Source organism: Gymnoscopelus microlampas (assembly GCF_963454915.1).
Source record: "Gymnoscopelus microlampas genome assembly, chromosome: 14".
NCBI lineage: Eukaryota > Metazoa > Chordata > Actinopteri > Myctophiformes > Myctophidae > Gymnoscopelus > Gymnoscopelus microlampas.
Genome location: NC_139951.1, coordinates 49,833,651 through 49,847,823, shown reverse-complemented (window position 1 = coordinate 49,847,823; position 14,173 = coordinate 49,833,651). Strand labels below are relative to the sequence as shown.

The 14,173-nt window shown below is 42.1% G+C and overlaps 1 protein-coding gene across 3 annotated transcripts in view; it reads right to left on the bottom strand.

The window, feature by feature from the left end:
* afap1l2 (actin filament associated protein 1-like 2) overlaps window positions 1-14,173 on the bottom strand; it is an 80,618-nt gene that overhangs the window by 15,053 nt on the left and 51,392 nt on the right. For all 3 annotated transcript variants that reach the window (XM_084079131.1, XM_084079132.1, XM_084079133.1), the window contains exons 5-10: window positions 8,807-8,945; window positions 5,551-5,777; window positions 3,461-3,643; window positions 2,396-2,482; window positions 2,094-2,178; window positions 1,266-1,370 (exon numbers count right to left, since the gene is read on the bottom strand). In XM_084079131.1, coding sequence (XP_083935257.1) covers window positions 1,266-1,370; window positions 2,094-2,178; window positions 2,396-2,482; window positions 3,461-3,643; window positions 5,551-5,777; window positions 8,807-8,945 — 826 coding nt within the window. The remainder of the gene's footprint in view (window positions 1-1,265; window positions 1,371-2,093; window positions 2,179-2,395; window positions 2,483-3,460; window positions 3,644-5,550; window positions 5,778-8,806; window positions 8,946-14,173) is intronic.

Below are 14,173 nucleotides of genomic sequence, written 5' to 3'. Positions count from 1 at the left end.
TGACGATTAATTGTCATACAAGATTTTGCAATTAACGATTTGATAGTGTTTTTGGCATTGAACATTGGAACATAATTATGAATGAAAATGTAATTTCCGTTTGGTTTTTAGGCTTCGTAAGTCAAAAATAGCAAAATAACTTAAATATACAAAGAGATTTCACAAAGATGAGTTTGTTGTACGACATACATTCCTGCCAAGTTACGCATTTATGGGTAATGTACCTCAGAGTGGGTTCATATTAGACGACAAACACACGTTGGTGTGTTGTTAGGGTCAGTGGTTTGTAATTAACGGTAGCTTGCTTTGAACATAATTTGGGTTCTGTTTAGGTAAGTAATTCATTTTTATTAAGGTTAGGGCAAAGTTATTAGTCCCTGGACCCCGATTTCAAATGAATTGTTGTCCCGGTAAAAAAAAACATTTAGCTGGCTAGCTTGCACGAAGCTCTCATAAAGACAAAATATGAGCGAGTGATTGAGGGCCATGAGAGACACACCTTTCTGAGTGTTATGTGGAAGCAGACATGTTGTGTGTATACCTGAGGTGTGTGTGTGTTTACCTGAGGTGTGTGTGTTTACCTGAGGTGTGTGTGTTTACCTGAGGTGTGTGTGTTTACCTGAGGTGTGTGTGTTTACCTGAGGTGTGTGTGTTTACCTGAGGTGTGTGTGTTTACCTGAGGTGTGTGTGTTTACCTGAGGTGTGTGTGTTTACCTGAGGTGTGTGTGTTTACCTGAGGTGTGTGTGTTTACCTGAGGTGTGTTTGTTTACCTGAGGTGTGTGTGTTTACCTGAGGTGTGTGTGTTTACCTGAGGTGTGTGTGTTTACCTGAGGTGTGTGTGTTTACCTGAGGTGTGTGTGTTTACCTGAGGTGTGTTTGTTTACCTGAGGTGTGTGTGTTTACCTGAGGTGTGTGTGTTTACCTGAGGTGTGTGTGTTTACCTGAGGTGTGTTTGTTTACCTGAGGTGTGTGTGTTTACCTGAGGTGTGTGTGTTTACCTGAGGTGTGTGTGTTTACCTGAGGTGTGTTTGTTTACCTGAGGTGTGTGTGTTTACCTGAGGTGTGTGTGTTTACCTGAGGTGTGTGTGTTTACCTGAGGTGTGTGTGTTTACCTGAGGTGTGTGTGTATACCTGAGGTGTGTGTGTTTACCTGAGGTGTGTGTGTTTACCTGAGGTGTGTGTGTTTACCTGAGGTGTGTGTGTTTACCTGAGGTGTGTGTGTTTACCTGAGGTGTGTGTGTTTACCTGAGGTGTGTGTGTTTACCTGAGGTGTCGACACATTTCTCGGGGCTCTCTAGGGACGATGGTTTCTTCTTGCCAATGTTCATGAGGTTGCTGAACTTCAGGCCGGCTCCATATTTCTTCTTCACTGTGGATTTGAGGGGAACGTGGCTTGAATAGATTGAAGATTGTCTTGAATGTGCCCCACCGGAAGTCTCGTTGGACGAGATTTTAACGAGACTTCCGGTGGGGCACATTCAAGACAATCACGTTGCATAGTGTTCTGTCATTATGAACATCAGATCTAAAAAAAAAAAGCTGTTAAAATACGCGATTTAGAGCAAGTCCCATAGGCATGGGTTTTTAGCTGCGGCAGACCCGGGATGGAGTTATGAAATATTTCTACTGTACCGTGTCCTAGGATATCATAGCATCATAGAAAAGGTAGGAAAACCGTCAGGCAAAATTCCCCTTTAAGTTTAGCAAAATGTGCAATTACAGGCTTGTTTAAAGTGATATTAGTGCTTATACTTAAGAACAAGTGACTAATCTTTCCAAACATTTTAGACATATGCTGGTTATTTTATTTGCTATCAAATACCATTGGTGATTTCTGTATTATTACAAATGATTATGCAGCAGATATTGTGCAAACGTCTACAGAAGGAAATACACACGTTAAACTATCTTCAACTTCCAACTTAACTTTATTTATCACAAGGGACATTTTTGTGTGTACAAGCAACCCACACATTCCTGTTACATAAGCAATAAGAAGAGAGGAAAATAACGATTGAATATCTGCTTAGAGATAAATAAAAATGGATGAAAAGAACATTTTTTATATATATATTTTTAAGTACTAGCTCACCGTCTTTGGTGTCAGGAGTGTCAGCGTGGCTGTCAGTGCTGCTTCCACTCTCTGAGGCTACAGATTGTCGCTCACTGAGCTCCCCCTGTGAGGACACATTAACATGTTAAAGGGCAATACCACTCATTTTCAACATTGAACTATGTAGTTTTAGACTGGTTAATCAGTTATCTTCACAACAGGCAACAATATGTACAGTTGGAGGGCTGTACCTTAGTGCAGATGAATATTATATTACAGTATTATATTACAGTAATATATTACAGTATTATATTACAGTAATATATTACAGTAATCTGTACCTTGGTACAGATGAGTCTAGGAGAGTCAGAGCCAACGTGTTGAGAGTCACAGCTCTCTGCCGGCCGAGGACTGATGTCCTGAATGACCTGGTGGAGAAAACACACACACGCACACGCACACACACACACACACACACACACACACACACACACACACACACACACACACACACACACACACACACACACTTTGAATCCTGAAAAGTAACACGTTGTGGACATAGACGATGTGCTATTGTATAATCCAGGGGCGCGCGCGCGATTTTTTCGCGGATTTGGGCGGATTCGGGTACTTTTCCCCCCGTTTTTTCTTACTTTAATTCGGTTTTAGGGTTAGGGTTATAGTTATTTAAAAAAAAATATATATATATACATATATTTTTTATTTTTTTATTATAATTTTCCCAGGGTCCACAGAGAGGTGCCCCGCGGTCCGGAAACGGACCGCGGTCCGCCTGTTGAGGACCCCTGGTATAATCCATAATAAATGTCTGTTCATTATGTTATCCATAATAAAAAATAGAGGTGGTAGAAACTGGGTTCTGTGTGTGTGTGTGTGTGTGTGTATTGTCTCTGCCAGTGTTGATTTCGTCAACTAAAACTATGACCAAAACTAAATAAAAACTAAATATAAACTAAGGTACGATGACTAAAACTAAGACTAAATATATACTGACAATTCCGTCAACAAATAAAAACTAGACTAAAATGTTAGTGAGGGATCTAGTGGAGAAGAGATCCAGTAGAACTAAAAGACAAGTCATTTTATGTTTGGTTGCGCTCGGGTGTTGCGCTCTGAAAATAGCAGATCTACAAGCTCACAACGCGTCGCAGCGCGACGCGTTGTGAGCTTGTAGATCGGCTATTTTCAGCATGCAACCAAGTCAGCCATTATGACGCCATCAAGGCACCGCCAAGATACATTATAGTCGACTAAATAAACTGTAGATTTAGTCGACTATAATCTTATGATATTTAAGTCGACTAAAACTAGAGAAAAACTAAAACATTTCAGATGACTAAAATATGACTAAAACTGAATGAAAATTGTCTCTGGTCTCTGACCTTCAGCCACTGTTCCGTCTGCTCCTTGCTCTGCAGACCCAGGACGATGGCCTCCCCGCCCAGAGGGACGATCTTCAGCTTGTGCTCCTTCCTCCTGGGCTGATGCTTCTCCTTGTAGACCACGCTGCAGCCCAGCAGACTCACGTCCAGCAGGGGGGTCTGCTCCTTGGAGCTCTTGTAGCACTGAGAGGAGATAACACAACAATAACACATAGTATAGAGCAGTGGTTCTCAAACTTTTTCATGTCAAGGACCCCCAAATTGACACTTATTAGCCCGCGGACCCCCATTTGAAAAGATATGCCTCAGGGACCCCCATAAGAGAAGATTTTTACATCTCTAGCGGTGATTCTCAACCATTTTAATTTCAAGGACCCCCATTTTGACATGCATTAGGCTACGGACCCCCATTTAATGACATTTCTATCTCTGGGACCCCAATTTATATCCTAAAATCAGTGATAATTTAACTCTGAGAGTGTACAAATGGAACCAAATGGACCCTAACGGGTCCATTTGGTTCCATTTGTACACTCTCAGAGTTACAGACCCATAAGGGTCCATTTGGTTCCTAACTATCCTTTAAGCTGGGGACCCCCTGGAACTCCCTCAAGGACCCCTGGGGGTCCCCGGACCCCACTTTGAGAACCAAGGGTATAGAGCGTGCCAACGTGTCGTCACCACGGGGGGGCATGGCATTGGGCGTGGCATTGGGCAATGTTAAGTCAACCTGGTTTTTTACCCCTCAAAGATGTCCGCCGTTACCAAAAGACAATTGTTGACGCCCCCTCAGGATTTTTGGCACGCTCTGTAGAGGGGGGGGGGGGGGGGGGGGGGGCTGCTCCTTATAGGCCATTCAATCAGGGAAACGCATACTGTGTCATTTTAAAGATATACAATCTACAAGATCAAAACGCAACGCGTTTGTAGTTCTCCTATTTTTGTGTGACATAGAATGGCCCGACAGTATATGCAATGTGTCAGTGAGTGTGGAAATATAGAGGCTCTCTACATCATCAAAGTTGCATCACCCCTGCCATAGAACATTGTTAACTCATTAAAGGTAGGGTAAGTGATATTTTTGGGTTAAAACAAAAAGTATTTTGTTAAAAGGTTAAAGCACTATATTGTGATAGTAATCATTGCTATAGAGTGTTTGTTCAGTAACAGTGTTAAATAGCTCTATATTGTGATAGTAATCATTGCTATAGAGTGCTTGTTCAGTAACAGGAGTCTCCCCGTCTCTCCAGCTCTTTAATAAACAGAAAATACATTTTCCGGTAGGTGTCAAAATCTCAGCCAATCAGGATAAAGTACCCATTTTTAAGCTTTGTTTTTATAGTGTTCCAGTTCCAATTTTGCCTGCTCATTTCTTAGTGTCATCACTTCATATTTCACTTGTTTAATCTGTATCCTGATTGAGTTCTCTGTCCTGATTGGATAAAATTGGAAATTAAACTGAAACTGAAACGAAAATGCATTTTCTGTTTAACACATTGACTGCCTGAATTATTTTCACTGCCTATTGTTATTCATGCAAGAGATTTTTCAATGAAAAAAAAAAAAGTACTCAGGAGCCGAGATACACATTTTTAAAGTTTTAAGTTAACAAGGAAGTGGATGAGAGTAAAGATCTTCGAAAATTCATATCTCCTTGGTCTTTGGGTCAAATTAAAAAAAAAAAAAGTAAAAAAAAAAAAAAGAAAAAAAATTGTTTTGCTAAAATCGAGTTAACTCGATCTTGGCAGGCAAGTGATGAAAAGCTAATATCGAGTTAACTCGATCTAGGCAGTCAATGTGTTAATAAAGAGGTGGAGAGACAAGGAGACTCCTTTTACTGAACAAACACTCTATAGCAATGAGTACTTATTTTAACCAAAGAAAATCACTTACCCTACCTTTAAGACCTGAGGCCGATTCTACTTAATGTCTTCTACATCCTAACAGTTTTGTTTGTTTCTATATCAGTGGTGCTCAAACCTTTTCATGTCAAGGACCCCCAAAGCTATGTGTATTGTATTTGGCGGCTGTTTTTTTTCTTTTTTTCCCCCTGTGACTTCGAGGAGGATGCAGTTCCTCCCTCCACTCACCAGGAGGCGCTGGTCTTTGACGACACACAGCTGCTTGGCCCACTGGCCCAGCCACTTCTTCCTCCACAGGAAGGCACAGATGCGGGCGTCCTTCATCAGCTCGATGGAGGCCTCTGCTGACGGCCACTGGTGCTGCGCCGACGAAGACGACGACGAAGAGCACTTCCCCCGGGTCACTTCCTCCTCGTCGTACGACTCGTAGGACGAGCTGACCGCCTCGCCGTCGTCTGAGGAGGAGAGGGTCAAAGGGTCAAAGGTTAACTCATTAACTGCCAGAAAAAAACATCATCTATAGCTGCCCCATTTAGAACCTCTCCCTCCGCTATGTAGCTCCGAGATGAGGTCCTACGTGGACCGGTGCCGTTTTAGAGAACCCTTTTCGCACATTTCCCACTTTACATGTTTCTTACCCCTTCCTGCACATCGTATCCAAAAAGTAAAGCTTTTCTGAAATGCTCTCAGATCTTTTAACTTCTAGCGCACAATAAAATCTATCCAACGAGTTGAAAAAAGCGTTTAAATAGCTTCTCTCCTAAAAAAGTGACTTTAACAGACGTAGGAGGGTCTCGTAGACTCGGAGAAAAAAAATTGTGCCGCCGCGATAATCCATTCCATAGTTATGGGCAGTTGAATAAGGGTTGGTTTTCGCCCAAAACAACAGAAAGCAGAGAAAAACGTTTTTTTGCCCCCTTTTTTACAATAATAATAATAACTAGAAAAAGTGCTCCTCGGAGCACAACTCTCCGCCAGAAGACTTGTGTTGGTTCGAAGGTCGCGAAGGTCGCTATCCCTCTTGTATATGTAAGTGTCCTATCCATCCTGTCTGGGTAAGTGTCCTCCAGAGATGCTCGTAGGCCTGCGTCCTGCGTCGCTGACGCACCATATTGCGAAAGGACGCATTCATGACAACTCTAGTGCGTCCATGGGACGCAGCTCCGATTAGCTCCGATAATATATAATATTTGTCAGCTGTGATCTACATGGACTCTCTCGGTTAGGCACCGTTGGTGGAGAAGTATAACTCTCCGGTTAGACACCGTTGTACTGGAGAAGTATAACTCGGTTAAACGGCGTTGTGTGGCAGAAGCAGCAGCACAGCCCCTCGCTGTTAGTCTACGCTACTCACACACAGAGAGAGAGAGAGACGGCATGAGGACCTGCTCTTAAACGTGTTAAAACGTCTTGGATAGACCACTGTCTGGAATAATAACTGATCATCATACATACAGGTCTACTACTAATCTTTGTTGCTGTTGTCATCTTAAATTGACCAGCCAAAGTAAAATCCCCGATTTTAGAGTGTTCTCCCACTTGCTTGGAGATCAGAGTGAGTGGTGGATTAACGCATGTTGCCAATCAGCTGTGTAACATTAGCAGGTTAACGATGGCTCGTTGATCCTATGCATTTGACCCTGATTTGACCACAAAGGCAAACAAAAGCACTAATTAATGGCAGCTGTAAGTAACCGGTTGTCTATCGTCTGTGTCTTGTGTATGTTTAATAGGCAACTGGATGTTTTCTGTAGCTTAGAGATATCATAACAATTAATTCCCTGAAGAGGGTAGACCCTCTCCCTCATGCTAAACTTAAAGTGACTTATAAGGTTCCACTTCTCCTCAAAAAGACAACTTTATTTTCCTTTCTCAATGACAAGCCTAATAGTATTATTGCATGTTGACTATGTGCAATAACTGCAAGCCAATGTTCATAGGCATTGTCAGTATTTGTCTTCATTATTTCTTGAATTCCTATTTCTTTATTTGCCAATACTTCCACTGTAAGCCAGTGTTTTCAGTCTACACAATAAATAGTAAAAATAAATTCTACATTCATAAATAATACAAAATAAAATAATAATAATGATTAAAAGGTTCTATGATTAAATGTATTCTATTGGTCAAAGGTATGTTAAATCCACCTATTGCCCACTACTAGTATTTCTTACCATAAGGTGTGCTAATACTACAGAATCATATACATTTGAAAAAATATATTTATGATTTTTTAATATATGTATATATATCGGTATCGGTCTTGAAAAGCAGGAACGGGTCGCACTGATCTAGATCTGCTATTTTCACAATATGTATCTGTGGAACTGAATCAAACTAAATGAAGTGCCTCAACTCCTAATTCCTCAGGGTGGGGGGTCCCCAGTTAAAATATGATTATTTTGGGGGGTCGCTGCCTGAAAAGGTTGAGATCCACTGCATCAGGATATAATGTACACAGTCACACACGCATAGAAGATATGGAGATTGGAGATCAAAGAAAACGATAGGGGGGGGACGTGTAATTGGGGACCCATAAAATGTCCCTGGGACCCATCTAAAAGACCACCCTTGCATCCCAGGACCCATTACATTGAAAACCTAGCAACATCACTGGTCCTCTTCCGTTCATTCTGTGTAAGTGTCCTATCCCTCATGTCCTATCCGTCCTGTCTATGTAAGTGTCATATCCCTCCTGTCTATATAAGTGTCCTATCTGTCCTATCTGTCCAATAAGACAGATAGGAACAATTGGACCGCGACTACTTGACTACTTCCGGTTCGAAGGTCTGGGAGTGAGCTAGTGGCCGGATTTTCGGTATTGGAATCTGGCTTATCACAGTGACACATGTATTTATAGGTCGCTATCCCTCTTGTATATGTAAGTGTCCTATCCAACCTGTCTGGGTAAGTGTCCTCTTCCGTTCTGTCTGTGTGAGTGTCCTATCCCTCCTGTCTGTATGAGTGTCCTCTGTCATATCCCTCCTGTCTATATAAATGTCCTATCTGTCCTATCTGCCAATTATGTATCAGCCATGCAGCCATTTCATGGTTCCCGTCTTACCTCACTCTGACAGTGGCGGAGACACTGTCAGAGTGATGCCATGTATATATAGGCCCGGTGGCGTCACTAGCCAATCAGATCACAGTATTTCACGTGTCACGTGAGGCTTGACCAATCGGTGTGTCATGTTTAGAAAGTGAAAACGCAGTGATAACAATACTCTCCTGGCGGAGAGTAATAATAATGTCCCTTTTGGGCTGTCCCTTATGGGCTGTCCCTTATGGGCTGTCCCTTTTGGGCTGTCCCTTTTGGGCTGTCCCTTTTGCAATCACGTGACCTGCTGCCTCTGTGTCTCCCTGAGAGTCAAATGGTGACTCACAGGACAGCGAGATAGAGTACTATCATGTCTTACCATTGATGGTTTGTTACTCCTCATACTGTGGTAATAGATTACAGTAATAGAGTACTATCATGTCTTACCATTGATGGTCTGTTCGTAGGGCTGGGCCTCCTCATAGTAACCCTCCACACACTCCACTGGGGTGGGAGGTGGAGGAGCGCCCCCTGGTGTTGAGACTGGAGTAGCAGGCAGAGGGAAGGGCTCCCTACCAACTACACCCTAAAACAACAGAGAAAAAGTACAACAGCAATTACTCTCAGAGTTATGGGGGTCCTTGACATTTTTACGTTAGGTGGTGCTGTTCGTCAACCTATGAGTGATCCTGTGACTTCAGGAGAAGAGTAGACCCGGAAATAACGTGATCACAACAAACCCAGCCCCGTCTGATCTAATGTTAAAGGATTTAGACAAATTATACATTAAAACAAGACTAATTCCCAAGGAGGAAATGGGCTGATTATAACAACTATAGGTATATAACAGCACTGAGAGGTTTTAGTGGTCCTCAGGCTAACTGGGGCCCTCAGACATTCCATGGACCAGCCACTGGTTTAAATGGTCAAATATCTGCATGAATTTCAAGTCTCCATGGGGTGACTAATCCATAGGAGAAAAAAAGTCATTTTGGGGTGAACTATCCCTTTAAGCCATTAAGACCTGGAAGTGACACAGATGCGTGTCACTTTAGATTTCTTTGGCTATTCAAAAATAGCAGATATACAAGCTCATAGCGCGGCACCGAGTGCCGCACTATGAGCTTGTATATCTGCTATTTTTGAAAAGTATGGAAAAAATATTTTTCTGATTTTTTTCAAAAAAAACCTGTTAGGATTTAGTTTAAGAATCACCTCAGGTCTTAATGGGTTAAGTCCTAAAGTCAGATTTTCAGCAGGTACAGAGGCAGACTGTTAGAATGCACCATGTACGTTATTACGTTATTACGCATAAACCTTACAAGCTGTTAAAGTGAATATGAGCCTGTCAGAATGCCTGACATCAGCATCTGGAGGTTTGTTTTCTTCCCCCCCCCACCCCACACACACACGCCCCCCCCCCCCCCACGCTATCCACATCAACCTGTGTTTTCCCTCAGCTCAACAGTTAGCTATAATCCACCTGTCATGTTGAGCATGTGAGGGGAATTCCCCTCCGTAAGCAGTCTGTGTCTGCTCTGACACACACACACACACACACACACACACACACACACACACACACACACACACACACACACACACACACACACACACACACACACACACACACACACACACACACACACACACACACACACACACACACACACACACACACACACACACACACAGCCTTACAATTAGGAAAAGCTTGAGGTTGAGATGAGGTATTTAGAGGTTAGGTTTAGGGTTAAGGTTGGAGTTATGCCTGATTTAGTGTTCAGTGTCATGCACAAAAAGTGGATCTACAAACTCATTCTATTCTATTCTGTCTACATCGTATGTGTTTCTAATCCATTGTGCAGACAGTTTATCACATCATTATTATTATTTATTACGCTTATTACATTATTACTGTAACTTTGTTTCCAAAATCCTTGAAAATGCGTGACTAGACCCTGAATTCAATGTTTTATTACAAAGAGCACAGCAAAGGAAGATAAATACTACTGACTATTGACGGATAGACAGATGCTCTCATACGACAACGATGAAATATTGCCTGTAAATCATTGGTTCTCAAAGTGGGGTCCGGGGACCCCCAGGGGTCCTTCGGGGGGTTCCAAATCAACCACTTTATCCATTTATAAAGTTTATTAAAAATAGCATATCTACAAGCTTACAGCGCGGCACGAAGTACATCTGCTATTTAAAAAGAAGATATCTATACATTTGGGGGTCTTTGACATGGAAAACGTTGAGAACCGCTGCTGTAAATAACTTCCTTTGAGTTGAACTCACGTCTACAAGCTTTGCTCCTCACAGCATGTCTCTGACAACATGATACATTACTCAATGATAAGTCAATAGATTTATAGCACAATCATAATTAAGTGTCTGGTATTGATGTGACACAAAGTCTGGATTTATACTTTGAAGCAAAATGTTTTTGATCTAATCGTAGTCTATTCTACGTGCCCAACAAACTAAACACACATGTATCCCAGTTTTACATCCAGATATGATCTATCTCAATCATAACTCTCTGATGTGTGCTGTCATCAATAACTCTCTGATGTGTGCTGTCATCAATAACTCTCTGATGTGTGCTGTCATCAATAACTCTGATACACAGACAGGGCATAGATATAGTCTTCTAGCCTGCCAGCGTCTGTGAATAAACCTATTATTGCTCCTGTATTGATGATGATTTGTATTGTATTATGTATTATGTATTATAATGTGTTATGTCTTGTATGTCTTCTTCAATACACATGGCATAAGACCACAATGGAAACAAGCCCTCAGGTTTTTTTTGTGTTATCCTCCTAGCATTGCTTGTATAATAAGTTTTTGTTAATAAAGTATTCAATCAATCAATGCAGACAGCCATGGTCCTGATGTGGGCTGTAGGTCAAGGGTTGTCAAATGTTCAGGCTAGGACCCCCCCCAAATTAATCATATTTGACCTGGGGACCCCCCAAAAGAATCATATTTGAACTGGGGACCCCTCCCCCAAATAATCATACCTGAACTGGGGACCCCCCAAAAGAATCATATTTGAACTGGGGACCCCCACCCAGACAAGCACTTGGAATCGTATAGGAGTTGAGGCATTACATTTAGTTTGACTCGGTTCCACAGATAAATATTGTGAAAATAGCCCAACTACCAGCTCGGCTACTTTCACAATGTTTGTGTCTTTATTACGTAATATTTGTACATTTTTGGCCAATTCTGTATTTAAAAGGTCTTAAAAGTCATACGATTTTTACTTTATAAATGTGCAGATACCCTGTATACACTTATGTTGGTTTGTTTACTGTTGAGTGAGAAAACATTGTTGCACATTATAAGCTAACCATCTGGGGAGCCCCAAAAAATAATTTGGGGTCCCCTCTGGCGGTCCTGGCCCCCAGTTTAGGAACCAGTGCTGTAGGGGCCAGACTGGGATTCCCCGGGTGTTGAGCTCTGGTTCCTTCACATCTAGACGTAACGCTCAGCAGATGTGATGAAGCTACAACAACATGTGATGTCATGGAGTCATCTGCATAGGGATGGATTTTAAGCTAAATGACATCTCACCACTGGACAAAAACTGTGTCCTAATGTATGATTTGAGAAACAGTGTGGAGGAGCACCCCCCCCCCCCCTTTTTTTTTAAATGTATTATTATATCAAAAGTCCCTAAAAAGCATTGCCATACTATGTCACACAAAAGTAGCAAAAATAGCCGATCTACAAGCTCAAAACGCGTCGCACTTTTTCTTTTTTCACAAAGAACCAGGAGATAACATGCATACAAACTGGCTCAATAGCGCCACGTGCCAAATCAGAACAATGTGGTATTGCAGGTGAAAGTGCTTTATAAGCCACAGAGAAGTTAGTGTGAATGAGTATATCTGAGGCTTGATTTAGGCTCAAACCTTTTGAACAACGTTTGAGACACATAAACAAAATTATATTAAATATATACAGTATATATTTTTTTAAATGCATGGTGTAGATCTTTTAAAAGTAAAGAAGGAAAAAAGCACGGGTCAAGACACAACAATGAATAATGTGATTTTCTGACATGGTAAAATAATAACAGACACAGGAATGTACGCTGTTATTAAATATACTGGGTTCAGATGCGAGACACTACGATACAATGTCATGACTGAGACTTCAAACATTAATGCAATGTCATGCTTGCATCACCGGGAACCACCGGAACCCTAAAATCAGTGGTTCTCAAACCTTTTCATGTCTTTGGCCACGGAACCCCATCTGAGAATATGTTGTGGCCGGGACCTATTAAAAAGGTCTTAAAAGTCATTAAATTGTCACTTTATAAAAGTGCAGATACCCTGTATACACATATACGTTGGTTTGTTTACTGTTGAGTGAGAAAACAATGTTGCACATTAAGATAATCATCTGGGGGACCCCCCAAAATAATTTGGGGACCCACAGTTTGAAAACCACTGCCTTAAATGACTGCGGACGTTGGCCCACACACTCGCCATAGCCATTTTTACAGCTTGGCAAAGCTGTGAATAAACAGACCCTGCAACTAGTCGTCACTATCTCGTTACTTTCTCACTTTCTTAAAGGCCAGCCAATGAAGGGGTCGCCAACAGGCTTAGCGATCACAATGGATTATACATTTTCTGTGACCAGTTGAAAAGGTACAAAAAATAACGAAAATGGCTGGCAGTGGGTCTTATTTCTGACTGTGGGCAACCAGTCAGAAATAAGACAGCTGGCAGTGAATGAGTTAGTAGCCAAGCTGTAAATGACATTTCATGTCAGTCTTGTAATGATGGGAGACAATTAGCCTAACTTAGTGTTTAGCTTAGCGTTTAAGCTAGCGTGTAGCTTAGTGTTTAGCTTAGCGTTTAGCCTAGCGCGTAGCGTAGTGTTTATTTTAGCGTTTAGCACCCAAAGGACATGCACCTCTCAGCACCATGGGCTGGAGGTTCACTAATAATCAGTGGGAACAGAACATGATACACATTTATGTAAGTGCTGAGAGTATGAGTAAGCATCTAATAATATTATTATGCTAATTATGGGGGGGGCGGGGCAGGGTGGCAGGACAATTTGCTAGTGAATGCTGGAAACTGACACTTTTTTTCTAAAAACGACGAAACGTATGATTTCTCCGGCACTCAGGACACCCAGCTAGAAACCGGGACAATCCGGGACAGACCTGGACGTCTGATCTCTCACACAGAGAGCGTGGTGGTTAAGAGAAAGGCAACTTCTGAGAGTTAAAGCATCTGTTATTGATTAAAACAAAGACCCACACATTCCTGATCTCTCTCTCTCTCTCTCTCTCTCTCTCTCTCTCTCTCTCTCTCTCTCTCTCTCTCTCTCTCTCTCTCTCTCTCTCTCTCTCTCTCTCTCTCTCTCTCTCTCTCTCTCTCTCTCTCTCTCTCTCTCTCTCTCTCTCTCTCTCTCTCTCTCTCTCTCTCTCTCTCTCTCTCTCTCTCTCTCTCTCTCTCTCTCTCTCTCTCTCTCTCTCTCTCTCTCTCCCATTCCCATGAACTTGCTCAGTTCAAGGCTAAAGGGGAGAATGATGAGTTGTTCAACACACACACACACACACACACACAAACACGTGCGTGCACACGCATACACACGCACACACGCACGCACGCACGCACGCACACACACACACACACACACACACAAAACTCATTACCACGGAGACACAGGCAGATGAGGGAGTCAATGCATAAATTACAGAAGGGAGTGGGGAGGGTGTGTGTGTGTGTGTGTGTGTGTGTGTGTGTGTGTGTGTGTGTGTGTGTGTGTGTGTGT